The sequence below is a fragment of the Halichoeres trimaculatus genome, unplaced genomic scaffold (genome assembly GCF_033239565.1).
Source record: "Halichoeres trimaculatus isolate MK-OKI-2021-1 unplaced genomic scaffold, fHalTri1.1 fHalTri1_scaffold_8, whole genome shotgun sequence".
In the NCBI taxonomy this organism is placed as follows: Eukaryota; Metazoa; Chordata; class Actinopteri; order Labriformes; family Labridae; genus Halichoeres; species Halichoeres trimaculatus.
Window position 1 is genome coordinate 29,120,656 of NW_027437186.1, and position 27,309 is coordinate 29,147,964.

The 27,309-nt window shown below is 39.1% G+C and overlaps 1 protein-coding gene across 1 annotated transcript; it reads right to left on the minus strand.

Annotated features, from left to right (window-relative positions):
• Positions 1–1,769: 1,769 nt before the first annotated feature.
• Positions 1,770–27,309, minus strand: col21a1 (collagen, type XXI, alpha 1). The gene is made up of 29 exons (XM_074675312.1): positions 27,232–27,309; positions 22,138–22,265; positions 21,392–21,952; positions 20,625–20,790; positions 20,311–20,539; positions 18,620–18,793; positions 16,576–16,653; positions 15,214–15,297; positions 14,020–14,082; positions 13,524–13,577; positions 13,379–13,432; positions 13,214–13,267; positions 9,104–9,157; positions 8,949–9,002; positions 8,814–8,867; positions 8,363–8,416; positions 6,917–6,961; positions 6,758–6,811; positions 6,622–6,675; positions 5,578–5,631; positions 5,351–5,422; positions 4,761–4,796; positions 3,980–4,024; positions 3,477–3,509; positions 3,240–3,386; positions 3,067–3,121; positions 2,788–2,979; positions 2,628–2,705; positions 1,770–2,495 (listed from the first exon to the last, which is right to left on the minus strand). The coding sequence occupies exons 2-29, from the start codon at positions 22,232–22,234 to the stop codon at positions 2,308–2,310; spliced, it is 2,883 nt and encodes a 960-aa protein (XP_074531413.1). The 5' UTR covers positions 22,235–22,265; positions 27,232–27,309; the 3' UTR covers positions 1,770–2,307.

Below are 27,309 nucleotides of genomic sequence, written 5' to 3' on the forward strand. Positions count from 1 at the left end.
CTCTAAAAACAAAACAGTCTTACGTTCCCCTATAAAGAAAGGCAGCTGTCCAAAAATTAGAAATGAGAAACATCCATCGTAGCTCAGGTAACTTCAGCACAGTCCTGCTAGGATGTTACCATACAGCGCCATCTAGTGCACAAAGACTGTTGTGCACTTGCTTAATACTTGTTTAATGCAATGCTTCTCTAGGTACCAGCATGTGCATTTTTCTCTACTTCTCCTCTTTTATCACATTTTATAAAATGAGGGGTATCAAGCACTTTTTGCTGAGCTGAATGATCATTTGTGTGTGTGTGTGTGTGTGTGTGTGTGTGTGTGTGTGTGTGTGTGTGTGTGTGTGTGTGTGTGTGTGTGTGTGTGTGTTTGAAGTGATCAAAGTAAAAAGTGAAAAGATGGGCAGGATTTCATTTGTTACATACCTTAATCCAGTTGTGGTGATGCTACATGCTTTACTCTTTATGCCTGAGGGACATAGCCTTTTGGGCACAAATGTCTGTGCCCATTGATATAGAATGAACAGAATACATTAATTTCTACCTATTATGAGATGTAAAACCAAAGGAACATCTTTTTGGATTCTGATACAAAGTGCTGATGCTGCCCAAGCTGAGGTGCAGGGGCTACCTGATTGCCAGAACCACAAGCCTGATATCACACCCGCTACGTGAATAAAAATGCACATTTAACTTATAGATATAATGTTGAAAATTCTTCAAGTGGGTAAAGTCCACATCAGGAATGATTCAGATTTTGATTTTAAGCAGACGTGTGTGTACGGAAAGCTGTATGGATCTATTACTTATTCTATTATACTGATAAAACCTACATCCTGGCAACAACGTGATAGTTTTATGGCTATCCTAGTAGGGGCCAGACCATGACATGCCATGCTGCCGTAGCCCAAACCAATAAGGTTACTACATCCTATATTTGTCCTGTGCTTTTTCAACCCTGGGTGAATCGGATAAGATAAAACTTGAAGACATTTAAATAAGACATTTTAATGCACGGAAGATATACAAGAAGAACAAATGGAAACACAGAGTATAATAAGTGGAATGATGAGCAGTTATTTTGTTGTTAAGGCAAAATCATAGAAAACTGTGGATAATAAGTCATTATTGGGAGAAAACGAGTAAAAGTTACAATGCATATCCCCTTAAGGCTTCTGTAACAACCCACACAAGTCTCCATAAATGTTTAACACTTTTTTGTAAGTTGTTTAAACTCCTTTCTCACCCCAAAGAGACCTTTTTGTCTCCAGACTTAGACCCTGTAATGCCCGTATCAAAACTTGTTTGGTAAATATTCTTTACATAAAAAATATCTGTAATTTGTATAGTTGTTAAAAAATCAGACCCAATGAGGAAAAAAAATGAAGCTGTAAGAATTAACAAAGGACAAATAAAGTTCACAAGTCTTTAAGATATTTTTATTCTAGTACAAAAGGGTTCATACAAAAGTCAACTTAACACAAAGTTTAAAAAAATACACAAGCCATTTAAGAAACGCCATCGCTGAAATACACAGCTATGACTTTTATATAAATAACAATAAAATACCTGCTACAGTAATGAAAGGGAAGCCTCAAGAACATCATTGACATAGCAGTTCTTTAAGAAAGGAAACATGTTCATAGATAATGAAACTTCGCTACATCTAAATGGATAAAAAGAATGAATGATTGATGTGATGATAGGATGGATTTTTTCAAATCTTCAAAACATCAGCCTTAAACTTTTCAATTTCTTTAAACTTAAACTGCAGTAGGAACACAGGCATACAGCAGCTCATGATTAGCTACAGGACAAATTTACAGTCTCGAGCTGTAACCTGTTAATTCCACATTGGTGATAGAAACCACCAATAATGATATTTAGAGATAAAGAGTGTGTTTTTAACAGAACTCATAGCACCAAATCAATGTGAAAAGTACAGAGAGCAACATGCAACAAAGCAAATCAGAGGACAGAATGTGAAACTGTACCGACCGCACTGGCCAAAGACAGATCTAGACATACATATGGTTCATGAGTTGGAGGTGCTCAGATGAGAGGCATCAAACAGGGCCAGTTACAGATGATCTCAACACCAATGAATCCACAAGTCATGTCAAACGACAAGTGAATAATACAGAATAACAACAATGAAACTTTGAAAGGATCTGGTTCTGTTGACTGTCTGAGATCACATACAGGTTGTTTGAGGAGGTCCGTTTGTTTCCACGACAGAATGAAACTATTAAGTTGAGATCTTCCTGAGAATGTCTGTTTATTCCATGACAGCTTGAGACGATGCATTACGTCAATAGTTTGGCCCTTTGCTGTAGGGATCCCGCCTCATCATGCTACCATAGCACATGGATGGATCACACACCCCAGGCTGACCAGGGATGCCAGGATTACCACTTTTGCCCTCTGCTCCATTTATACCAGGGGACCCAGGTTTACCTGGAGTGCCTGGCTTACCATACCCCTGAGGACCCATTGGACCTGGGGAAATAGGGAAAGGTAGTCATGATCACTTCAATAAGCCATAGATGTTTGCCAGAGATGGCACTGAATGTCTGAAATCATTTCAAGATCCCCAGTCAATTAGGCTCCGCATGGAGAAACATCTTTTACCTGGGGGCCCTGGCAGTCCTTGGTCACCACTGGTGGTTCGCCCAGGACTCCCCTTTTCACCCTTGAAACCTGGTTCTCCTACAAACACAGAAGTACTTGCTCAAGCCTTTAAATCCAAAGAGCCTTATAAACAGGTTGTTAAACTTGATACGTGCTCTACCTTTTAGCCCATTAACACCAGGATGCCCTGGCCGACCAGGGTGGCCTGGCTGCCCCCTGGAGCCACTCAGTCCAGGAAGACCTCTGAGTCCCTGGGGCCCAGTTAAACCTGGAGGACCCGGAGGTCCAGATCGACTTTGACACCTTGTGCAGCTACCCTGCTGGTTGCTCCGCAACATTAATGGCAGTTCAGCTAGGATCAATGACAAAGTAAAGAACTTAAATATAAGGACATAACACACAGGACAAATCAACAGTCAGTCTATAGAGTGATGCTCACACTGAAGGATCTCTCTGCAGATTTGACGAATGTGACTGTCTGACATTTGACTGGCCTGGAAGAAGAATTGTTGTGACATGATTTCCCAAGTAGTTTCTATTTCGTCATGTAAGTGAGTATTAGATACAACATATAAACGAGAAAGTTATCAGTGCAAAGTTTGGCAAACATACGGGTTGTCCCTCAGGTCCAGGAGGGCCAGGAAGACCAGGGTCGCCCCGCAAACCTCGGGGACCAGGTGGGCCTGAGTGACCTAACTGCCCAGGCCTTCCAGCTTGACCTTCTGGACCCCTTAGCCCTTGATCCCCTGTTGTCCCTTTCTGGCAAAAATACCACCCCAGTGTTAGCAACATACACAGAGGTTCATGTTGGCTGGAGGTTCAGTGATTAATGTGTTCAGCTTAACCTACCTCTCCTTTGAGTCCCATTAGACCAGCTGGGCCCTGTCAATCAAAGCCAGGATAGTTAATCAAAATGAAAAAAAAGTCTCAGGAACCACAAACTTCATAAAAAGCTACGATATCCTAAAATATGTCCAAATTTGTGATGATCTCTGTTTCTAAACGTGATTAAAAAAAGTCCTTGATGGGAAACATAAATGTCTTTTGGATCAAAAAAATGTGATTACTGGATGAGGAGCAGTGAAAGACATTGAAACAGAAGTTTGTAAAAGTATACTTAGCCTATGTAAAATTATGAAATGTGTTACACCTTGGATTTGAAGAACAGTCATCTAAATGCTTTGATGTAGAAATTACGCTTTACAGTAAATGTCCACATGATGGCGCTATCCACATTTTAAAATAAGTCACTGTCTCATGCATATCCTATTGCAACAGACAGACGTGGAGCACTTTGAAGGACATCTTAGTTATTATCTTCTACACTAAACCATTATTAAGATCAAACTCACTTGTCCCCCTGGCCGACCATTCTCTCCTTTTCCACCTTTTATTCCCTGTTGAGGAAACCAACACATTCAAGTCACTAACACCCAGTATACACTGAAAGAAGTACTACAAGCTAAACTATAGATTGTATGTCATGATTAAAAGTCCATCTAAAACAGGATTGATGCCTATTTATAGTAGTAAAGTGGAGTTAATGCGTTTTAAATGCACTACATTAACACCCATTAGATAGGATTACAGAAATATGGCTGTGATTCCTTGTTCCATTCCAGAGGTAATTTTGTTTGCAAGACATGAAATTGATTCAGTTTAGCGTAAAACCATGTTGGAAGTCAGAACAGCAGATTTCCAATTACACTTCCAAAGGACATGTCGGGCTGACACATGGTTGTTTTCCAAAGCCATAAAAAGTCTTTCATCAGTGAGAGTTTATTTCCACTGGAAGCTGAAGGAATACATATTTCTGTGCTATATTAAGGGAAGACAATATACGTATACCTCTACTGCTAGATGCAGTCAACTCATTGACCTAGGGTGTTCAACAATAGCCTGAAAATATTATTACAGAAGACTCATACTGGTTTGATTAAACCGATGAGTAGCAGGGATTCCTTTTAAATGTCTCAGAGGAATTGCACAATTTTTGGTTCAAAACTGGTGGTGTACTTGTTCACCGCACAGTTTGAATTATTGATCAGAATAAGCATAACGTGCATCAATCCATTTACTGTGATGTGCTTGTGTGACAATGTAGGCAATAATTTCTGTAAGATGTTGTCTTACCATCTCTCCTCTTTCACCTGGGCTTCCCTTTTGTCCCTGCAATAATACACATGAAGAATAATTGGATATAACTTTAAGGAAAACCAAAAAAAAATAGCAAATTGCTAATAAAGATATATTTTGCAAGAGTGCATCTTAGTACCTTGGACTGGTGACAGCTTGTAACATCTGGCATTTTCAAACATCTTAAGTACATAGTTCTACAAACATTAGTAAACTGCTGTGAAAAATAATGATGGTTTTTGCCTTCAAAGCATATTTTGATGCAGGTAAATAGCTAATGCTAAGATACCGTTTTATAAGAGAATTTAGAACTTCTGGACAACTAATGTTTAAGAAAAAATATGTATTTCATATTGGACCAGAATAGGTTCATCCTGACCTGAAAACATTGCAAAAATTTGAATTTTCATGATCTTAATTTGGTGTGGTAGTATTGACTCCGCTACCATGATTTAAGTCTGATTCTTCAGCTCCTGACTCAGGCTTCAGCACTGCTTATTAAGACTTGTACTTTGACTTGAGCACTGACTACATCAAGGCTATGCTGCAATCTTATACATGAATCTTAAAAATGAAAGTAGAATTACCTTGCCTCCCTTTAGGCCTGGCATGCCTGGGTGCCCCGGCTGACCTGCTGTTCCTGGTTCTCCTGCACTCCCCTTTAATGTTATTCAGTAGGACATCAGTCATTACAAACAAAATACCTACTTCATACACCAACAGATGTAAAACTTCTAAAAACAGCTGACAAAGTATTTCAAATCAGACATAGAGCCATTTGAACCATAATTGAGTTTTAAAATGCAAAACATACCGCAGGTCCTGGTGTTCCCTGTACACCTGGACTTCCACTTTCACCCTTATTCCCCTTGATAAAAACATAAAACATACAATTTGTTAACAAAAACATACAGTTGAGTTACATCAGAACCACAAGCAATCACGTAACTGCTCTGAAGTGTCTCTCCACGAGGTTTCACTGTGCTGCAGCTTGACTTTTAATTGTTTCTAGCCTTGTGTTTTTGTTTCCAGTCTCAGTAACTGTCTCAGTAATTGCTCTCTGAAGTTCAGCCATGAAATCAAAGTATTGTCTGACGGTCCAAAAACTGGGATTACACTCGTGTGCCATTGACCAATACACATTGGCCTGTTAAAGGCAGATCAGCTAATGAAAAGTGATCAGGAGACAGAGCCTCCAGACCAGACAAGCCCAGACTGCTTACGTTTCCAATAAGATTCCACTGACGAAAGCAGTTACAGCTTAATCATCGCTTAATTTAGACTCACTGGTGTGGCCAAGAAGTACTTTCTCGTGCTTCGTTGTATTTTAGAAAAACCTTAACTGAACAAAACATCCAATGCTACTCCGCCAAACAGCTTTCTCTGAATTTCCCTGTGCCCAAAAGCTGGAGAAGCTCTATGAATATCATCCAGACTAATGTTGTCGTTGACTGCAATGCATTATGCATGGGTCAGGTGATAAAGGGTTTGGAAAAGTTATGTCATACATGACACACTGTTCTAAGCTGCTTTGCTTGTTTGCAGCTTTTGATTTAACTACTTTGTACTTGACATGGCTCAGCCTGTTGCTTGTACATTACTATTGCCAGCAGTGTTGAATGATTTAGATTATTGACTGCTCTCAGTCACAGTTTGAGCTAGTGTGCTCACAGCCCCAGAGATGTCGAAGGGGATAAACTCACATTACATGTAGTGCACACTTAATCCATCTTAAAGACTGTATGAAATCCTTTTGATGACTGAAGTCAGACATTACTTCTATCGTCATTGCAGCTTTGTATCACTTATAATACAGCTATTTGAGGAAGCATGAACAGGCTTTTCAAAAACAGATTACCTTGGGACCAATTTGTCCTCTTAAACCAGGTGCACCAGGTAAACCCATCTCACCCTAAAGCAGAGAGAAGAAATTACTTTGGTGACTATTAAAGATTACTATCAACACCTGATAAATTGCACAAAACATAACCTACAGGTGGTCCACTTGATCCTTTGAAGCCCCTTGGCCCCACCAAACCAACTTCACCCTTAAAATATGATCATATAAGTTATTCATGATAGAAAAACAGCTGTTAAAATAACCCACATCAGCTAATTTTAAACATGCATCAGGTATTTCTGCAGGAGTGCACCTTTTGTCCATCCAGACCTGCCATTCCTGGCAATCCAGGCATCCCCTGTAAGCAAAGAAGAAGAGTAAACTTGATTTTCTCTCAGTAGATTAAAAGGAAAACTATCATAACACAGAATTGTTTGCGAATGTTCTGTTTCTGGTCTTCCTATTTTCACAGTGAAATAATTACTTCATTTTGTCGGTAACAATTCCTCAATAAAAACCACTGATGAACTGAACATGGTAACCATGAAATTTCTGCTAAAATGTTAAAAACCTTGTAATGGCTGGCTAGACAGAGTAGTGAAGAAATGTGGTTTGGGTTTTTAAGGCGTAGGTCTTGTTGATAGTTATCTAGCAAATACAGCCACTCCAAAAGACAAGTATGTCCCTCTTCTACCATGTATCACATGCTTTGCACACATCTTTTATGGATAACACAAAAAGTTGTTGAATATAAATTGATAAAAACAATGAAACCGAGATATAAATAAATGGTTTGATTTGCTGAAAGTTTGTGGTACTGAGTGTGCAGCAAAACTACCCCATGAAGCCTCCTCAGCTTTTGTTTTAGTTATTGTTTTCTGTGATAAATGCTTGCAGATGCTGAATAGTTGCCTCAAACTAAAGTTAAAGTAACATATGATGTGCAGAGTGGGTATATTAGGCAGAGGCAGTGAAACAGAGAGGTAGACAGAGCCACCCAGACACTCACACTCGACCTATAGCAGAAATCCCCGTTTCGGGGCCTATGCTATGCTATCTTCTTGTTTTAACTTGAGAAGCTCCAGTGCTAACCCTGTCTCCGTGGTTACATGGCGAACTCTTTTGTTCTGCTGGGGAAACATGGCTTACAGCCTTGTGGAGCAACTGAGTCATCTTTTGAAGACCCATCACAGTTTTTGGACCACACTAATAATCATGATCAGTGGGGTGGCTTCCCAGTTGAAACACTTTCTTCCTAAAACAGATTTGCCAAAGCACCACAGCATTCCCCGATGAGTTACTTTCACTGCCTTGGATTATAGCATGAGACTGGTTGTTACATAACAGGGTTATCCTGGGATGAACTACAAGGGAAATACCCCTAATTTACTGGCTGTCAGGGGGACTCTCTGTTTAGCTGACTACATGTTCACACACTGCAGCGGTAGTACAGTTGAAACGTAATGCATGCAACACTGTGTTGGATTTAATTCAGCATTAAAACAGTAAGACTCACATATTATACAGTTACAGCATTAAGGACAACAGCCACAATTTGCATTTTACTTTAAGTAACTTTTGAAACGTGTGAAGTACCATCAATCCTTTTTTATGTCTGTCTTTACATTATATGTATGATACTTCATGCTTGAGTTTTGCACAGTTTGCATCAAATCCTCAAATGTTTTTGAGACAAAGTAAGACTTAAGCGGAAACATTTTTACATGTACAATGATAAACATCTGTGTTTAAAACTCACAGGATGCCCTTCCCTTCCATCAACACCAGGAACGCCAGCGGCTCCAGCTTCTCCCTTAATATATCGTAAAAAAATCAACATTATTATTACATTTCAAAAAGATCCAACCTCTGAGTGATGAAGAATAATTTGACACATAGCACACCATGTTGTCTCATACTTTTCCAATGTCATGATGGATTTATTACTACAGCATTTATCTAAAACATAAAGAACGCCTTCAGTGTTTATTGTAGATGTCAAATTGAGTTTGGAAAAAGACGAGGGGGACACCGACACTGGATGACTGCATTTCCATGGTTGCTAAACATCAACAACACAACTTTGGGGAGCAGAAACGTCTGTTAGGAATAAATATGGATGCTCAGCCAACCTCATGCTTCTACTACTCCCCTCATCCATGAATGAGCTTTGAAACATGCTATTCTGTACTGTGACAAAAGAAACAGACCTTTTCACCGGGTGTACCTGGAAATCCATCCTTTCCGTCCCTCCCGGGTAGGCCCTGAAATCAGAGAGAAGGGTTTAACAAATATTTGTTTTGTCACTTATAATAATATTTAACTTCTGATTGTTTCATACATACAGGTTTTCCTGGGTAACCAGAGGGCCCAGCAGGTCCTATAGCCCCCTTTTCACCCTGGAAATATCATACCAACAAATTAAACCTGTTAAATATCCAGTACCATTTTTCAGTGATTGAGGTATTATTTTAGCAATTATCATGGTCAGAGCCCTTACTGCTTGCCCAGCTTTTCCCGGTAGCCCTGGAGTTCCTGGGGATCCTATTGAGCCCTGGGAAAGTGGGATTTCAAACAATCATGAATCTGGCATTCACAAGTTTACAGTGTCAGGCAAGAGCACATAACAGAACTATTATATAGGTAAGATGGTCGAGACTCAAATACAGACAAATATAGACAAAGATTTTGACTTCTTGAACTAACATTTGGTCAGTCATATTTTTACTGTTATATTTCACCACGGCATTTCTTGACCCATAACCAGACATTGGCTAAGTTCCTGTGGGCTCCAGATTGTGAGGACTGACGCACTACTGCACTGTGACATTCCAGAGTTGCAAAGCATGTGGAACAAGGCGGGACATTACATCATTGAAAAATATGCTAATTAACTTGAGCATACACAGCATATAACCACACTAAGCTCTTATCATTCAGTGGCCAATCTTCCTTTCCAGGGACAGCAGCTTTCCAAGCATAAACAGTTTCTGTTGTCTAGACTAAGCTGAATTTGACTTTCAGAGAGCCAGTCCCAGTAACTTTTGTTCCTGTAATCTCTTCATCCTCTGCCTTGGTCGCAATTCTGTTAGCTGGCGACTGAGTATATCTCTGAAGCAAACTGGGCGTGTTTTTATAATTTTTTTTTGGACATTTTCTTTTCGTTTTCTTGTAAGGATAGCTGGAGACAGCCAAAGGAAGTAGACACCTGACTGCTGGCCATGGAAGACTATAACCTTTGTTGCACACACTGTAAACACTGTGCAAAATCCAGTGCCTCAAACTTGAGAGTGAAACCTCAACAGCTGTTCACATGAGTAGTGTAAGCACTGACTTCTGTGTTTGCATGTCTCAGGTGTGCTGGATAGCCTGCTTCTGGTGGGCAAAAGGGAATCCCCCTTTGTAGGTGATCCCCAAGCTGGGGCAAGGCTTAATACAAACACATCATTCTACACTGCTAGCAAAGCATTTCAAATCGTATAAAGGGGCTGGTAGGTAAACAATGAATATGCACCAACCTTTACAACAACTAAAATGAATAATGCTTGAAAATATTTTCATCTACCAAAGAGACACTGCAGAAAAAAAGTTTGGAACCACGGCTCTAACCCGTGCTGTGAGTTTCCATTTAGAAGGGCCAAAATAAATGCTTCTAAAATAGTTTCAGTGAATGATCTGCAAAGATCAAAAAGCACAGATTTGATACATAATTACCAATGAAATATTCCTCCAAATGACTGTGATTGTGCAGGAGTATCACAGACTGTGATTACACTAACACAGATGTTTTTTGGCAAACCATTCGTCTCCCTCCACTTAGCCTGAATTATGTACTTGTGACTTAATTTAGCTGACACTGCACGTTTGCAGTCTGTAGATCTTTTGCCAGGAAAAAAGAGTCTACACCCTTGGGTGGTCTGGAAATATGGAAACAATTTGGAAAGGTGGGTGTTAATCTGATTATAGCCAAAGAAAATCTTCTGCTTTTCAAGATTATCTTTAATTTTGCAAGAAGCTTCAGTAGCTCCCTGTTAGTTGAAGACCTCATGGTCAACAGGGATTGGTCAGTGATGCATTGGGAGGTCTTAAGCTTCTCATCTAATGATCCAGACATACTGCAAGGACATGGCCCAATTTCTGAGTGCAGTACTAGAAGTGCATGTGTGGATCATGGATATTGAGTAGACGGTTAGTCAGTCCACCTCATTTATTTGGATCAAAATACTCTTAGCATTGATAACACAGACCCTGGATGACCCCTGACTGAAACTAAGGTCAAAATTCACCTAGGTTTGTGGTCACATACCTGAAATGAGTCACATTCTCACCCTCTGGTTATAGTTTTTATTCAGAGCCTCCAATAAAACCTTAGCATGGCTGCATTCAAAGTTAAGATGGTCCACAGATGAAGATGGAGATTAGCATTGAGTAACAACATCAATTTGGCATCACTCATGTGAGCATGTTAGAATTCTGATGTTATTATTTAACTTAACACATTATGGCCTGTGTCCATTAGCAGCATTTTTCAGCTCACAGCTGGATGCAAAACACCCTTGGTGTCAGCTGTTTTTTGTTGCTGCACTCAGAGCGGTGTCAGCTGAAGATACTTTAGTTTTGGACCACAAAAACAGCAAACATTGATATTCTTTTACTAACTAATCAAGTACAAGAAGGGATAGGATTAGACTTTAGGTGTCAACATGCTTCATAAGCATAGAAGTATTAATGTCTGTACTGTTCAAAATTAAAGAGTCAGTTCATACACTGAGTATTTTATGAATTTGGAAGCTTGTTCTTTTTTGAGAACCTTTCATTTTAGTGACTTGGCTTTTGTTCCCCATGTGAGAATTAATGGAAAATCCCAAGTGGTGCACATCCTCAAGACGCTCATCTCTTTCTTCATGATGCCTTGGATCATTACACTAATTAGATGTTTCATTACAGACTTTTAAAAGGGCACTTTGGTAAAGCAGTAAAAGCCACAAGGGGTTCATGTTTTAGCTTTAACTGGAACTGTGATGAAAAAAAAGAAACTTAAATCCACATCAGCGTTAAGCTGTGCAGTCCCCAGATGTGTTCTTGTGTGTTTCTTCCAAAAGTCAAAGTTCTATAAATGAAAACTGAGAGTTATCAGTCAATTAAATTTTTTATACATCTTAGGGCAGTGAATCCAATGCGATCAAAGGGGACAAAGGATACCGGAGGAATGACTCCAGGTGCAGATGTGTGTCCACACACAGCTGAGACCATTTTTTTAAATGACATCAGCTGCATGAGTTGTTGTGCTGAGAGCCTCCTGTGGTCACACTGATTACAAGGTAGGATGATACAGAAAGGATAAGAGGTAGAGCCTTGGAGACAGGATGCATTACCTCACTGTACTTAAAGTAAAACTGAATCCAAACGTTATTCAGATCGACATCAAAGCAATCACAGCTCTCTGGATTGTTTTAGGCACAGCTGTGAGGCTTCAGTTTGAGTCGTCTGTAACCGCAGTAAAGGTGGTTCTTCTCACTGAGTTACAACTGATGGAGCGTCTCCTGTTTGTATGGATCATTGGATCAGTTTGCTTCTTTTTCATTGGTTGTAGCAGCTGCAACACAGGTGTTCTCCAAATGTGGCTCATATTCTTAAGCCTGGTTACACATTGTTCAATTTCCTGGACGTGTTCTAGCCTGTGTGTCTGAACGCAATTCTGAGTATGGCTAATCTCCCTTTCAATATCAATATTGTGTATTTATTCTCAAACATTATAGTGCTTTGAGGTTTTTGATGACAGATTTCAGGTTTCTTACTGCTAAAATGTATAGTCATTTCTTATGTTAGCCTTGCTAGACAAACTCTTCCACTTTGTGAGGGTTTTCTCTAGCTTGCTTGACTCCAATAGTACATCTGATGAGTGCAATTTTATGTTTCTTGGTATCTCACAGAGAAGCATCCCTGCATGTTGTCTCTGCCACTGTTTCACAAGTCTACACCTCATTCTTGCCTCTTAATTCAAGTCAGTTCAATTCAGTTAAACTTAATTCAGTTCTCTCTCTCAAAACTTGACCTAAGTAGTGGGCAGGTGGGCTTAAGAGAGAAGATAGAGATGCAGGTAAGGGGAAACAAAAACAAAATGCAAAAACTATTCATCTCAAAAAATATCAAAGAACTGGAAACTGACTGAGCTGGAAAGGGCAGAACAAAAGCCAGGAAATGTGAAAATATAAAAAAAAAGAGGCTGTGATAGCCTTCCTGCTCGCATCCCTCTGTATTTTCTAGAGGCTGTATTTTTATCCCCCCTGGGATTACGCTTTATATTCATAACATATGGCTTAAGGCCTGATTGATGCAACAGTATTCAAACAACTCAGGTTGATGTGTTTAGCAGGGACTTCCTGTGAATCCTACATTTGATTTCATAAAAACAGATTTACCTTGTCAATGCAAGGTGCTTTCAGTACACTAAAACAATCAAGTTATTATTCTTCAGAAATGGGTTCTCTAATCCATCCCTGATCAGTGCTTTACCCATCTGTACGAAGTGCTTTAAAGGCAATTTTGAAGCACATTTTTGGACAAAGTCTAGTTGTCCTGTCTTTTAGCAAAAAGTCACAACATTTACCTTCTCTCCTGGATTTCCAGGCGGTCCTGGTAATCCAGGCACACCCCTCTCCCCCTGAAAGAATAGACTTGTATTACAAAGTTGTTACTGAAGACTTGTTGATAAGTTCTGCAGCTTAATAATGAATTGTATTGCTCCAGAAGAAGTGTTTTTTGACCTTCCTACCGAAACACCAGGCCTCCCTTGCTCGCCTTTGCTCCCATCTGGCCCCCGTTTACCCTTAAAGAAGTTCAAAAAAGAAACTAAATTAAAATTCTGTCTTTCCATGGTGAATTTTATATTACGGTTAAGTCGTTTAATTTTCCTTTACCTCTATTCCTGGTGGGCCTGGCAGCCCTGGACTCCCTCTTATGCCAGGGTTACCCTTAAAATGAAAGAAGACAGGAGAAAAAAAAAACGTTTGGTTAAACATTTGAACCCATTCATCTGTTTGCATGTCCTTTAATTGATTTGAGCCTGCAGGATGGATTCTTTCTTAAGTTTTTGATCATGCTGTACAACATGTGGTTCACTTTTGGATGCTTTTCATCACACAAAATCACTACTCTCCTGCCACCAGTGGTACAACCAGATATGTTTTGTATTTACCCATAGGAAAATAAGTCCAGAAGTGTATTTACCACAGTTTTTAACATTCCTGAGCATTCCAGACCGCATAGCATTAAGAGGCAGAAACTGTCATGACCTAATAGGCTGCATTAACTCAACTGGTTTTGGTCTGGTCTCAGATGTTGTTGTGGATGCTGTTATGAGGATGCTGGAGATTGTGTTCTGTATGTTTGTATATTGAACTATGTAGTACTCACAGGCTTACCATCAGCACCAGCAGGTCCAGGCTGTCCGAGTTTGCCAGTTTCTCCTTGGTCTCCCTGAAGAAAAGAGAATGGGGACATTTAATCTTCTATATCTAAAACAAATCTTCATGCAACCTGAAAGCTGCAATAAATAAGCCGTTTAAAACGACTCTGCTAACAATATTCTGTCTCAGGCTTAGAGTGTTGGTCCGCTTTCCAAACTGTGCAGAGCAAGCTAGTAGGATGTAAGATGCTCTATGTGGGGTTATAAGGAACATCTGCAGGCCAGCAATGGTCCTAGCATTTTGGATCTATTATAAAATGTAGTTAAAGCATAGCAGGGATCTTATAAACACAAATGCGCCTGAACCCATGGAGGTTTCTAAAACATCTAGTTGCCAGGGTAATCTTTCTGAGGCCCTTGTGTAAAGGCTTTTATGACAAAGGCTTCCATTATTTTGTTAATTCCATGTGATCAATAAAGACTAACACGTAGCTTTTACTCCTCAATTTGGGAGTTTTCCATTCTAACCAGTGTTTATATTGGCAGTGGTCCAGTTTGCTTGAAGAAAACAGTACAGTTCGACAGGATCTTACAAGAAAAACCAGAACTGAGTCATAATGGCAAGCCACAATTAGCCTAACTGGAGGAAAAAGGCCATTTGGTGTTTCCATCATTTGTGAAACTGAAAATAATCAGTAAGCAACCGTGTTTTTGAATTTGCAGAACAGCCCACACAGCAATGTTTTTGGCACAAAGGAAACCTGTGTTTACAGGCTGTAAGGACTGTAGTTGGATTTGACTTGTTGGTAAAGTGTAACCTCATGTGCTCGTCACTTATTAGACACAGAGAGCAGCATTTGGACATCTCCTGGGAATTCAGCAAACATTTCTCCCTGGAGCTGTACGAGAGGAGTTTGAGCTCTTCCTCCCAACAGAAGTCTCTTTGTCATCTCTGAGTTCAGTGGGCATTTTTAAATAATAAATGATTAACAAATGCCTGAACTAGACAAGCTGGGCAGATTATAGCCTCTGCTTTATTCTTTTATACCTCACAACATAATGTGTGTGTTTGTCTGTTCTACCCCTGCAGCTTTACTTTGCTTGGACTGTGGTTTACAGAGTGCTGTAAGACAATAAAATAACACAAAACAAAGAAGAAAAGAAAAATAAGAGAACACTGGAGTTATTTGCAAGCATCTGACCTTTATTCCTGGAAGTCCAGGGGGTCCGGGAGGACAAACACAAGGCTCTTGAGTTGGTTCAGCATAATCAGGACTGTTGGAGCACTGTAATCAACAAAACAAGGCTTTAGCAGACAAGACCAGATAAGGGATTAACTGATGATTGGCTTGGTTGGTTATTTGGGGCCTTTACTCAGCATTTGGCTGGTTTTCTAATTCAGCATTTTATTCTACTAATCTGTGATAAAATAAATTAACCAAAAGTGAGCTAATTTGGCTTGGCTGCAGGTTTGACTTTCTTCCTTGTACCACTCCATCCAATATCTGCTGCTACTTTATTTAACAGTTAAATCTCAGCACTTGTTCTTCTGGTGATTACATAAAACTCACTCGCTGCTGTGCTTCACCTAAAGTAAGTGGTTGTGAAGTAGCTGAGTTTTTTGGAATAACAACTCCAAATTCTAAATTTTGATCAAAAGATTTCCTTTTTTAGTGTAAATACATGTTGGTTTCAAATATCAAAGATCAGTCTCACAAAACACAAAAATGTGTGTCAGTATCAGCCCACGAAAAGCAATATCAGTCAACCTAGACTAAAAAATAACCATGAAAGCAAATATCACCAACACAGGAGCAAAGTATTTGCAGCGTGAAGAACCCATTTACTAATCTAAATGCATATTTCAGAGAAGATGCCTTTTTCGCTTTTGGTTTGGACAAACAAGCAATCAACAATGCCCCCTGAAACAGTTTGGAATAATTTTCCTTCTTTTTTCCTCCTTGGGGTGAACTTGATATCTTTCTGTTTTCAAATCAAGTACTGTGTAGTGTTGCCAGGCAGGCTTCTGATTATGCACTGATATTTAGATTTCATCATGGAAAAAAAAAACAAAGAAAACAGAGAGAGAAGCCAATAATACAATATTTCAGGCTTCTGACTTTGTCTCTTTTCATTTTTATCCTACAACTACACAAAAAAACGCTACTTGGCTTGTGGTTGTAAAAGATTTCATGGCCAACATAATGCGCCACTGCCTCACAAACACAGTTGGAGCCAGAGCACAATAAAAAAGTGCACTGTATGCAAAAAGTTTGGGTTCTTCTCCAACAAATTATCTTGTGCACAAATGCACAACAGATGTGACTTTCAGTGCTGCATTTACACTTTGACTTCATAAAAGCACATCAGTCTGAAGTGATGTACAACGAAGCAGGGAGAACATCTGATGTCGTGCAGCAAGGGGTGTGGAGTTAATTGAGGATGAAATAGTGCGGTGTGTTAGTGCAATGAAACAGATGTAGTTTGATAAGGTGAAAAGTAGGTGAGAAGGCGTTATCTGGACTGCAAAACAGGTTCTGAGCCAAAGGGAGTGTTGTACTCACCACTCCAGGTATTTCACACGCAGTCTCTCGGTTGTTCTGCTCAGGGTCACAGTAGATGCGAAGTTTCTGAATTTCAAACTAAACATAGAGAAACAAACAACAAAAGTTTGCTAAAAACACAGATCCACTGTTGGAGGTTACCACCAAGTTCACAGAACATACAAATTGTAAAATGGGGTAATTTTGCAGCATTTAGTTCAGTTTTATCAGGGCTTTGAAACCAATGAAGTAGAATTGCTATTGTATAACAGCTGAAGGGACATTGAGTATCTACATGATGCCAGACCTCCATCAGTGTTGGAAGTGTTCTGAATCCATGTTACTCTATTCTTCCATTATTTGGAATTTTGTTGATGTTGGTGGTAAAGTGGCTCCAGAAAGTCCTGTGGACGGTTTCACCTCACTTACCATGTGAGCAGAACGAGATCCTCACATGTGATTTACGTTATTTCCAGCCTTTTGAAAACACTGATGTGATGGATCGATGTAAAACAATATAGTTTTCTCTTCTTAGTGAAGGCGGTGGAGTTTAAACCTGATAAATATGTCCAGACTGATCTTTTGGCCCATATCTCAGTGTTTTGTAAAATTGCATTGAAGAAAAGCGTGAAAATCTGTTTCCAATCCCAAGTTAGATTAACCACAAACGAAACTTGCACATGAGCATTCACTTTTTGTTAAATGGCTTAAAAATAGATGAACCTTATAACAGTAGATTAGTGCACACTGCCAAGCTGTGGTTCATGTTGACACACATAGCTTTAAGGATGTGTAAACACAGTGACTGCCAAAAGAGAAGTACAAGTCTTGTATGAGTTCTTCAAAGGTTTTACCTCAAATACTCCTCTAGTGTTTCTGTTGATATAAATCCTGTCTATGATTTAATCTTACATTTCTTCATATATATGTATATACCCTAACCAAAGAAGCTTGTGGAACAAAGGATTTCAGTTCAGAGAGTGGTGTTTTCTTTCATTATAATTCATTTAAGATGTATTTACTTCACTGATCTCCATGTGGTAGAGCCTCAAATGCAACAAACCTAACTGCTGACATATGTGCATGAGATATGTTAAACAACCACTTTGTGCAGGTGATGTTTCATGATAAGAAAGGAGCCACTGTATTGAAAATTAGAGTAAAAGCGTGAATTGTGCAGAATGCAGTCAGCTTTTGCTCCCACATTGTTACTGGGGATGTATGCATTTAGTCAACTACACAGTTCACGGTAGATTGAACCAGGTGTAAGTATAATATATGATGACATGCTGTTAGATCAACCACCTGCCACAGGTTGGGGCTGTAGCCCCAGTTAGTAGCTTTGGACTCTGAGAGTTGTGTAGCTCTACTACCTGGGTATGAATAAGCACAGATGACTGATGCTATCTGGTAGCACTACTTTGTATTTTAATCTCAACAATTGAACCAGCACAGGCATGTGGACTCTGACTTGCAAGAAGATGTTGGACATACCCAGCAAAACTACCAACAGACTTCAGGATTAATCCCATGCTGAGCTGTGATGAATAAATTGTACAAAATTTTGACTATGATCTGAAAGTTTTCTCATCTTTAAAATATTTGGAGTTTACATTGCTGTTTAAAAAACAGGAACTGAGTCATGTAGGGACATCCTTCATTGTAACAATAAAATGTTATATATAGTATATATACACTTCAATGCTGCAAAGCTGCACACTATAAAAACTTCTGCAGGGCAACCAACACAATGGCACAATAGTGATTTACTTTAAATTCTGGCACAAAATGGGCCAACTGAGAGGAATAAAAGAGATTAATAAGAACTTGTGGAAAAAAACTCAATTTGCCAAGGATTTATTGACCCACTGAGTTAAACATGTCTCTTAGGAGGCAGCAATAAACTTCAGTGCTGTGTGATCCTGTTTAAATCAAATATCAGTATTGAGTTCATTAAACAAACTGTTCCTTCTTTCTATAGTCAAGTTCACACAGTGCTGGCTAGTTTCCTGGGAACCAAACATCATGTAATTTAAGAGAAAAGGCTTGTTGATGTTAAACTTACTGGCACTGTGGTATCTTTTTTGACGTATTTTCCAACTTGGGTTTTTCCATTGATGAAAATCCCAACAGGGGGGTCCAAGGGTAGGGTCTCTATTTCCAGGTCATCAACATAGAGAGTCACATCCTCCTCAGTGACCAGTAGCCGCATCTGGTGCCATTTCTCATCGAATAGCTTCTTTTGTCACAGAAGGAACAGGAAATAGTGATTAATACAATGCATAATGGAAGTTTGCTAAAAAAAAAAAGACACAAAAAGTCTCTCATATGAAGGGGATGCAAAGGTCATTGTGCAGAGCAGGAAGTAGGAGAAACTCAGGAACTGATTGAGACAGTCTGATGTTTTAAACCTGGTAAAAAACAAACAAACAACTGAGTCTAATTCAAATTCAATTGTGGCACTTCAAAGTTAAATCTTTCTTGAGTTTAGGATTAGGAGGTCTACAGTCATATTCAATATTTAGGTCACATTGAAATTCAGATAGATTAAATGACGATTGCTGAGATCACAGAGATTTGAAAGACCAGAAACCTTTCTTTTCAATAGAATCAGTATAATAAACATCCTGTGCCTTTTATTTGAACTGCAGTGGTTAAAATCTTTGTCTGAGGAGTTTAGTTTCATGTTTTCTCCTATCCAAATGACTCTATTACTGTAGCTTTAGCTTTTCTTAAAGATGTCTGAGGCACTACAAGTTTATACAAGCTGCACTGAAGTGAGAACAGAAGGATTAGAGGTGGTTTGGCATAGTATTACATGCTGATGAAAAAATGCAAAGACCTCCAAGGTGTGTTGAATGGTTTTAAATGACTCAGACTCAGAAAACAAAAGCTGACTGACTTATTTCAAAGCCCATTGCGGAAAGCTATCTTAATGGACTAACATCTGTTTCTATGCTGTCGGGTGTACTTCCATTTGTACATGTCACTTACTTCAATACAACGGATGTTTATTACACATAATAAGCTCTAGAATGGTTAAGGTTACTTATGTAGGTCACTCTAAGTGTGCAGTTATCGATAAAAGTTAATACAACACATATATCTGAGTAAAAATATCCGCTACATGAATATTTCTTGCCATCAACAAAACATTTACTTTCTTTTTCAGCAAATTATGACTGATGGATCAAATTATTCCAACATGTAAGTCCATTGGTGATAACTTTGGGAACAGTTGCCAATTTTCTTTTTGTATACCACATGAATGCTTGTAGTTATCTTTTATTCATTTTTCATTTAACTTATCTTGAAAAAAAATAAGTACCTTAGAGTGGGAGGGACAGGGATAAGGTATAGTGATAGGGTGAACAGTCAAATAATAATGGGACTTAAACTTTTGACACTATTTGCTATTACCATGACCCTTCACAGTCAAAGCTTTTTAGCAATCAGCAGCTAATAGAAATGCACTCAGTATCTCTGCTGCCAGTGGCTGGATTGCAGGACAGAATCCAACATTTCAGTATCCTCCATGTTGATTGGTTTGTTTCAGAATGCTTATGAAAATGATTTTGCCTCAGAGCAGAAATGAACCACTCTACTTAGGCTGATTTGAAATATCATGTGTGATCAGGTTGCTTGGTGTTGCCTGTATAATTAGAGAATTTATTACCATTGTCAAAGGGTATTAACCAATCAGAATCAAGAGTTTAACACAGCTTGTAGACAAGCAGACTAATAAAGATACTTTACCCTTGTTGTTTGTTGTGAAAATGTGACCGTCTGAGTACCACTTGGTGCCGAACTAGTCGTTGTGAACATGACGGTACGGTCATAACCATTCAGAGTCACCGCCATCTGAGGTTTCCCATCGGTCGTCTGTATCCTCCATAAATCCCACTCCTCCATCGTTACTGATCCTTTGTATCTCAGTGTGGCCACAAAAACATATGACGGAGGGAGACCATCAGGAAAAAGGTTCCTGTGTGACCAAATTCAAAATTCAGTCAGTTAAACTTGTTGTGATCACACTAGTCATGAGGATGAGACAGTTTATAAAACATTACCTTGTGGCATCACTCAAGTCAAGTCGGGATGTTATTTCGTAAGCCCTTGAGCCGTAGAATGCTCCTTTTGTCTTCTTGGCTTTTTTAGCCAAATTTAAATGTAACAGAAGATCAAAACCCTTCTCATCGCGGGAATCTATAGGGATTCTAGCTGGACAAACCGTCTCTGCAAAACAAAAACAGTGAAACAGAAAAACATTCCTACAAAGAGACAAAAAGAAAACCAGTGCATAAAGGAATAAATGAAATTGAAGTGGGTTTTACAGTCAGCATAACCAAGACATTGCCCAGACTTGTCCTCTTTCAATTGTCAGACACAGCTGGAGCTTGTCTGTATGAAACAAAATATTCTGTTTGTCTTATGGTAGAGTTTAATACTCGACTGAAGAAGTTTTAGAGTTGATATCCCCACAACATTTCTCTAGGGTGTGTTAGCGGATTTAGTGAAATAGTAGAAAGCATTGCAGGGAGGAGAGAAAGAGGATGAAGAAGAAAAACTCTGTGCAATGTGAAGACATGCCCCTTCACTTGCTCTTGGTATTCCAGACAGTAACCCACCCCAACTGGAACTAGATCCTTTGTCAGGTTAAGTCTGTTTCATGTCTAGATTTACTGTTTGGTAAGATAGTTCTGAGATGCCACCCCTTTAGGGTAACATACAGACTTTTTCCCAACATTACTATTTGAATTACCCCAGTACTGTCAGAAATGTCATAGATGAACAGAACACCACTTGAAGCTCCAGTCATTTATCTGCAGATGCTTACCTTCACACAGTTTTTGTCGTATGACTTGAATGATCCTGGAAATAGCTTTGTAGTCCTCAACAGAGAACACATAAGTTGAAAATGGCTTGTTTGCAATGTCTCTTAACTCAGCCCCCTCGGTCTCTGACCCAACACCAATTGCAAACAGAATAACTCCTTTTTTCCTCGCTGCCTCCGCTGCTTTCAACACCTCATCTTGTGACTTCCCATCTGTGAGGACGACAGCAATTCTGGAAACACCTGATGGGCCTCGTTCAGAAAGGCCAAACAGTTTGTCCGTTGCAAACTTAATGGCTGCCCCTGTGTTTGTGTTGCCCCCCATATACTCAATGGATTCCATGGCCTTGATCAGGTCTCTGTTAGAGGAGTACTTTCCCAGAGGTATCTCTAAAACTGGGTCGTCACTGTACTGGACGACACCAACCTGGGTGAACTTCTGTCCAATGTTGAAGCTTGTTGTTATGTTGACAAGCCATCGTTTTACTATTTCAAAACTGACGTCTTCAACACTCCATGAGCCGTCTAAAATAAAGACTAAATCACATGGCGCGGTCCTACAACCTGAAGCAGACAGGAAATAAAGAATTAGCTGTGAAGGATAATAGTTGCAGTTTAAAAATGGTATTTGATAAAATGCATATACAGTACATGAAATCACCCTTGCCAGTTGTATGCATATAAAGGGTTTGAATGTATGGACAAAAAGCATAAAAAGTGTGAGAAAGTGAAGACAGAAGAACTCTTACTTCTTAAGTCTTCATCTTGAGCTGCACTAAACATATGGAGAAGCATGAAGCACAGGCATCGAAAGACGCAATGCATGGATGGCGCTTTGTAACCCATTATGCAGCAGTACCAAGTTCCAATTGTGCACCTACAGGGAAAGGAAAAACATGCTTTGTATTGCAAGAAAAAGAAATGAACAATGCAAGCATTTTTGAAATATCTGACTGTAGACAGAACTTAAAAAAAATATGACTTTCCCTTCATTTAACTGTCAAACTGCAAGTATGGCTGGTTCAAACTCTCTAGATCAAAACTTGGCAACATGAATGGGTACAACTTCAGAAAAATAGCTAAGACTCCATGCATAAATTAGCAGTTTTAGCAATTTTCCATGTTTCATTGTTGATGAAAAAATCTGGACCATTTTTTATCAACTGTGGTGTGTGTTTCAAGAAGCATGGCAACCTGCTGGATAGACTTAAGTGCAGAGAAGTGTGCTCATACAAACTGACCCGGTGCAAACAATACTGTATGCATTCTGCTTAGGTCGAGGCCCAAGTCAAGCACAGAGGGAAGGGAACTACACATTCACTGTTTGCTGAATGAATTATAAATACAAATTTTCAATGAATGATTTAAAAGGCATATGTTTAATTTCAAAATGATAAAAATAACTTTTAAGATAGCCACAGATAGTTCAACCACTTCAGAGTTTCCCAAAGGAAATCTGCAGTTAAACTCTATTTACATTTTTCTCTTTGTTCTATTGAGGACCAGTCTATTGAGATTTCATAAAGAGGAAATGTCATTTTTAAGTTGCCTACCCTGAATTGGACACAGAACAGCTTTGTAGCCTAATTCCATTTGTGATTTTTGCAAAGTAATGTGTTTTTGAAAGCCCATTGCTGCCCCAGACTCAATACTACGGATCCAACCACTGACTTTACCCTTAAGACTGCATCAATCCATGTGGCATACTCTCTTTCTAATCCAACAGCACAGCCGCCACTCAGTACACCAAAGCATTTTCCCTTCAAGCTTCATCAACCAAATCCTCACATGGCACTGTCAGCTTTACTAAATAAATAATTTGCTGAACCTCTGACCACAGCCGCCATTAAACCAGTCCTCTGTGTTTCCTGTGGGATTATCAGCTGTTTCCTCAAATCTGTTGCCATTTGCCAATCTCTGCCCACTCTTGGCTCAAACACAAACCGCCTGCCCAGAGAAAAAAGTTTCTCTCCCACACTTTTTCCTTCCTTATGGGTAAAACTAATCCTGATGCAGATGAAGTAATTTTGACCAGTTACTGTCACATGCAATTCAGGCACAGACACTATATAAGTAACTGGATGTATGAGTCTTCACTATTATTTTGCAAGTCTGGACGTATGGGATCAGATATTTTGGTGTCACCTTAACAGTTTGCTGAATTGATTAAATATTTTTATGAAGATTCAACACTTTTCAATTCATCCTCTGCCAACTCTACTTAAATAGTCTGCTTCATGCCCTGAAACACATTTTTTAATCAAAGTTTTAGACTCAGCCTAAAAGATTTTGCTGTGCCAGACCCTAAGGCTCCCATCTACACCTGCGAAGAAACACCCTTGCTGTATGGCTCAGTGCTGACTCATGAAGCTTTCCTCTGACAGGGACTCTGACAAAACAAATCCAAACATAGAACCCAATGTCCTAAAATAACCTTGATGTTTTGAGACTGGCAGATTGAACAACTGCCAATGAGAAAAATTAGGGGAAAGAAACCTGTGGGATGTTATGAAACCATTCATTTCCCAGTTGTTTGAGAGAAAGTGTACAGTTCAAGTGAACAACCAGTCTAAAGATAATAATAACTCTCAGGGACAGATCAAAATTAAGCACAGTTACTTAAAAATGGATAAACTCAGGCTCACATATTCTACAGCTAAAAAGTGTCAGACTACTTTGCCAATTGTGGCCAAAAATAATATAGCTACAGCCACCAGTCTTCTGTGTTCACAATTGACTGCTTTTATACCAGTTTAACTAGACACAGCCAACAAACAACTTCATCTTTAGTTTATAAATCAAAATACTGAAAAATGATGCTGTTACAATATTTCATCAGCTATCTGTTTGTTTACATCAAGGTGGTAGAGCTTCAGAGCTGTATTGCAGTAGACATTGGCCAGGTTTATGGCCCTTGTAAGTCAAAGTGGGTGGTTTAGATACAAGCTTTTCAGGCTTACGATCAAAAAAATGCAAAAAGTTATTATAACCAGCTAGTAAGTCTGGTGTTGATTAGCCAGGGTGACAACTTTTATTGTTTCACCAAGTAAACTTGGACATCCAAATTAATATACTGAATTAATGCTTTCTTATCTAGCTGCGAAAACCACTTAGGGTCAGCAGTCTTCTATTCTTTTAGTAAAAAGTATCTTGAACTTTTGGATTAAATAACCTCAAATCTCATGCAAATGCAGCCATGTTTCCAAAAGTCTGAATCCTGATCCTATTAATGTTCCCGCTCTAAAACCATCACCACTAGAAAAATGTAAATTTCCAAAGAAGTTTGTTTCATCACCAGAGTTTATAACCAAATACTGGCAAAACTGCTGACATCATCTGTATAGTTTATGTTTGATGCAACAAACTGCATTAGTAAATGGAATAAAAGGGTAATACGCCATCTGTAATGGAGAATATGGTTTAGTTTTGGTCAACAAATTCATTGTGAAGACTTGAAGACAGATGCTAACGTTTGCCCTTCAAACCTGTACTCTTTTTTCAAAAGCTCTCCCCAAAAAGCCATTTTTTGTAAGTTCAACAAATAATGAAATATACTCCCATTAAAATTTAATGCAAGTTTTTATTAGACAATGTTCAGTCCAGAGAAACACTGAGCAGAGTTCAGAGTTCACATGTTCCGCTTTAGAGAAGGAAAGTTGTATACAAGACTTCTACTCTAATTTCATCACTCTTGGCATGCTGTCATTTTATTTATCATTATTATTATTTTTTCAATTATATCAGTATACATAAATTCAGCATTAATACCCCTGCAAATGCCAAGAGATGTGAAGTATTTCTGTAGAGTGGAATACAAAGATTGTATCCATGTTTATGAAATCAGTTCTCAAGAAGTGTATTTACAGCAAGACATGTTTACATTTGTTGCTGATCAGCTTTAGTGTTACATGCAATCACAGCCAACAGTCTATCAGATGTGTTTTTGACGTGGCTGCTCAAATGTATCGTTTCTAATAGTTTCCAACACGTGAAAGCAAGAAACTGCTGACATTCTAAAAGGAAGCAGTCTCAAATGAAGACCAGACACGCTGCATATGATGCTTGAGGCAGGACTTGTGGAAGGAATTTGATAGGAAGGAACTGACCATTCACCTCATTCATAGCTGTTTCTGATAGTGACTCTTAAGGTCAGTGAAACAGAGGCAAGGATATGAACCTTGACCTCCAAAATGCTTTTGTTCCCCTGCAGCTGCAAAGGGATTGAACTCGTTATCACGACTGCATTTTTCCACCGTGTAAACTCAGCGATAAAGAAATACATCTGAAGGAGGCGTTAAGTTGTGCAAGGCTGTTTCTTCAGAATTTTCCTCACTAGAGAGCTGGAGGAGTTTGTTGGAAAACCCCCTCACTGGCAGGGTCCAGCCAGGATGACTTTCCCCTCGATTGACTTTCCCCAAACTGAGTGTTTCTACACCTCTGCTAGAGCCACATGGCATCCATTTACACCATCAGACGGTGAAATTCCGACTGTGGACTGTGACCAAACACATGTAGTCATGATGAAGGGAAGCAACGCTCATCCAGGAATAAAAATGCAACATTACACGTGCTTCGCTGAAAAGCGTGAACTTGGAATGCGTGCATAATGTAGCAGAAATAACAGGTGCACTGGAGTCACAGGTTAGTACTTGACTCCAAGATGAAGTTTGAAGACTTTTCAGCTATAAATCAAGTCACTTTATGAAATTAATTCTCAGTATAGACTGTTTTTGTTTCAATATTTTGCAAACTTAGAATTATTATGTGAGTTTAATCCAGCTGGATGTGTCGTTAGGGAAGCTTGGGAACAAATAGTGTCTCATATTTCACCACAAAGTTCAGGGTGGGCGACAGAGAGTCTTTAATATGATTCTTACCAGAGTACAAGATGAGAGGTTCTGTGCTTTAACAAGTTAAGCTCCCCTTCAGGGGTGAATATTTTTCATCCTGAAGAAACTATTAAACTACTTTTGAATTATTAAGTTTAGAAATGAACCAGATTATTTTTTTTCCTTGGCAACTTGAGTTCCAGACAATGCAACTGCTGGCTCTTCCTCCTCTTAAACTGATGAAGTTATAGTTATCTGCTATAAATATGGCAAAGGGAAACCGTTCCAGAAACAACAACGGCTGCTCAGTGTGAGCAGTTGCCAAGATAAAGAGTATTTACCGCTGCCAAATTCTTCAAGAGAGAGCCAAGCCCTATCAGTCGCTCTTCGTAGAAATCTGTTCAACTTATCCAAACAGTTGAATAATGTCTTGTAAAACATTAGCTCATTGGGGGTCTCAGCATTTCCTCTGTCAACTTTACTCCAGTCCTGAGCAGTAATGTTTTTCATACACATGCAGTTCCGAGGAAAGCATTATGAAAAACAGTACATGAAACACTGGGGTGCAACGTGCACTTTGCCTGCACAGATTCAAGAAATATGAAAAAGGAATCTTTTTACGAGAAGTGATTTTGGCCAGGAAATATCGTAAGATGATTCCATTCATTCTTTGCATGACAGAAGCGCAAACAAGGGACTGATAACTGAGCTTAATGTCTTCAATATGTAACTGCTGCAGTGCAGACTGAAGGAGACGAGAGTAATCCTTGAGACAGTGCTTAACAAGTCTAAAGATCAGCCATTTAAATAAGATCAGCTCTTTATGTTGATTTAATCATCTAAAACAGCCTCTGTAGGGTTTAGATTTTATCTATCTTATGATTAAAGGTATGACAGTTGTATTATCCTGCATTAAAACACACTCTGAACTTTTAACTGCAAAAGATATTTTCTATAATTCAGTTATGCAATAATCTTCCGACCAAAAATAAAAGAAAGTGAAGAAAAAGTTACCGGTAAGCGTCCAAGCCCCTGTGTGGATTCCTGTTAGTCCTCTCATTGAGTGCCAGGGATCAATACTGTTCACAGCCC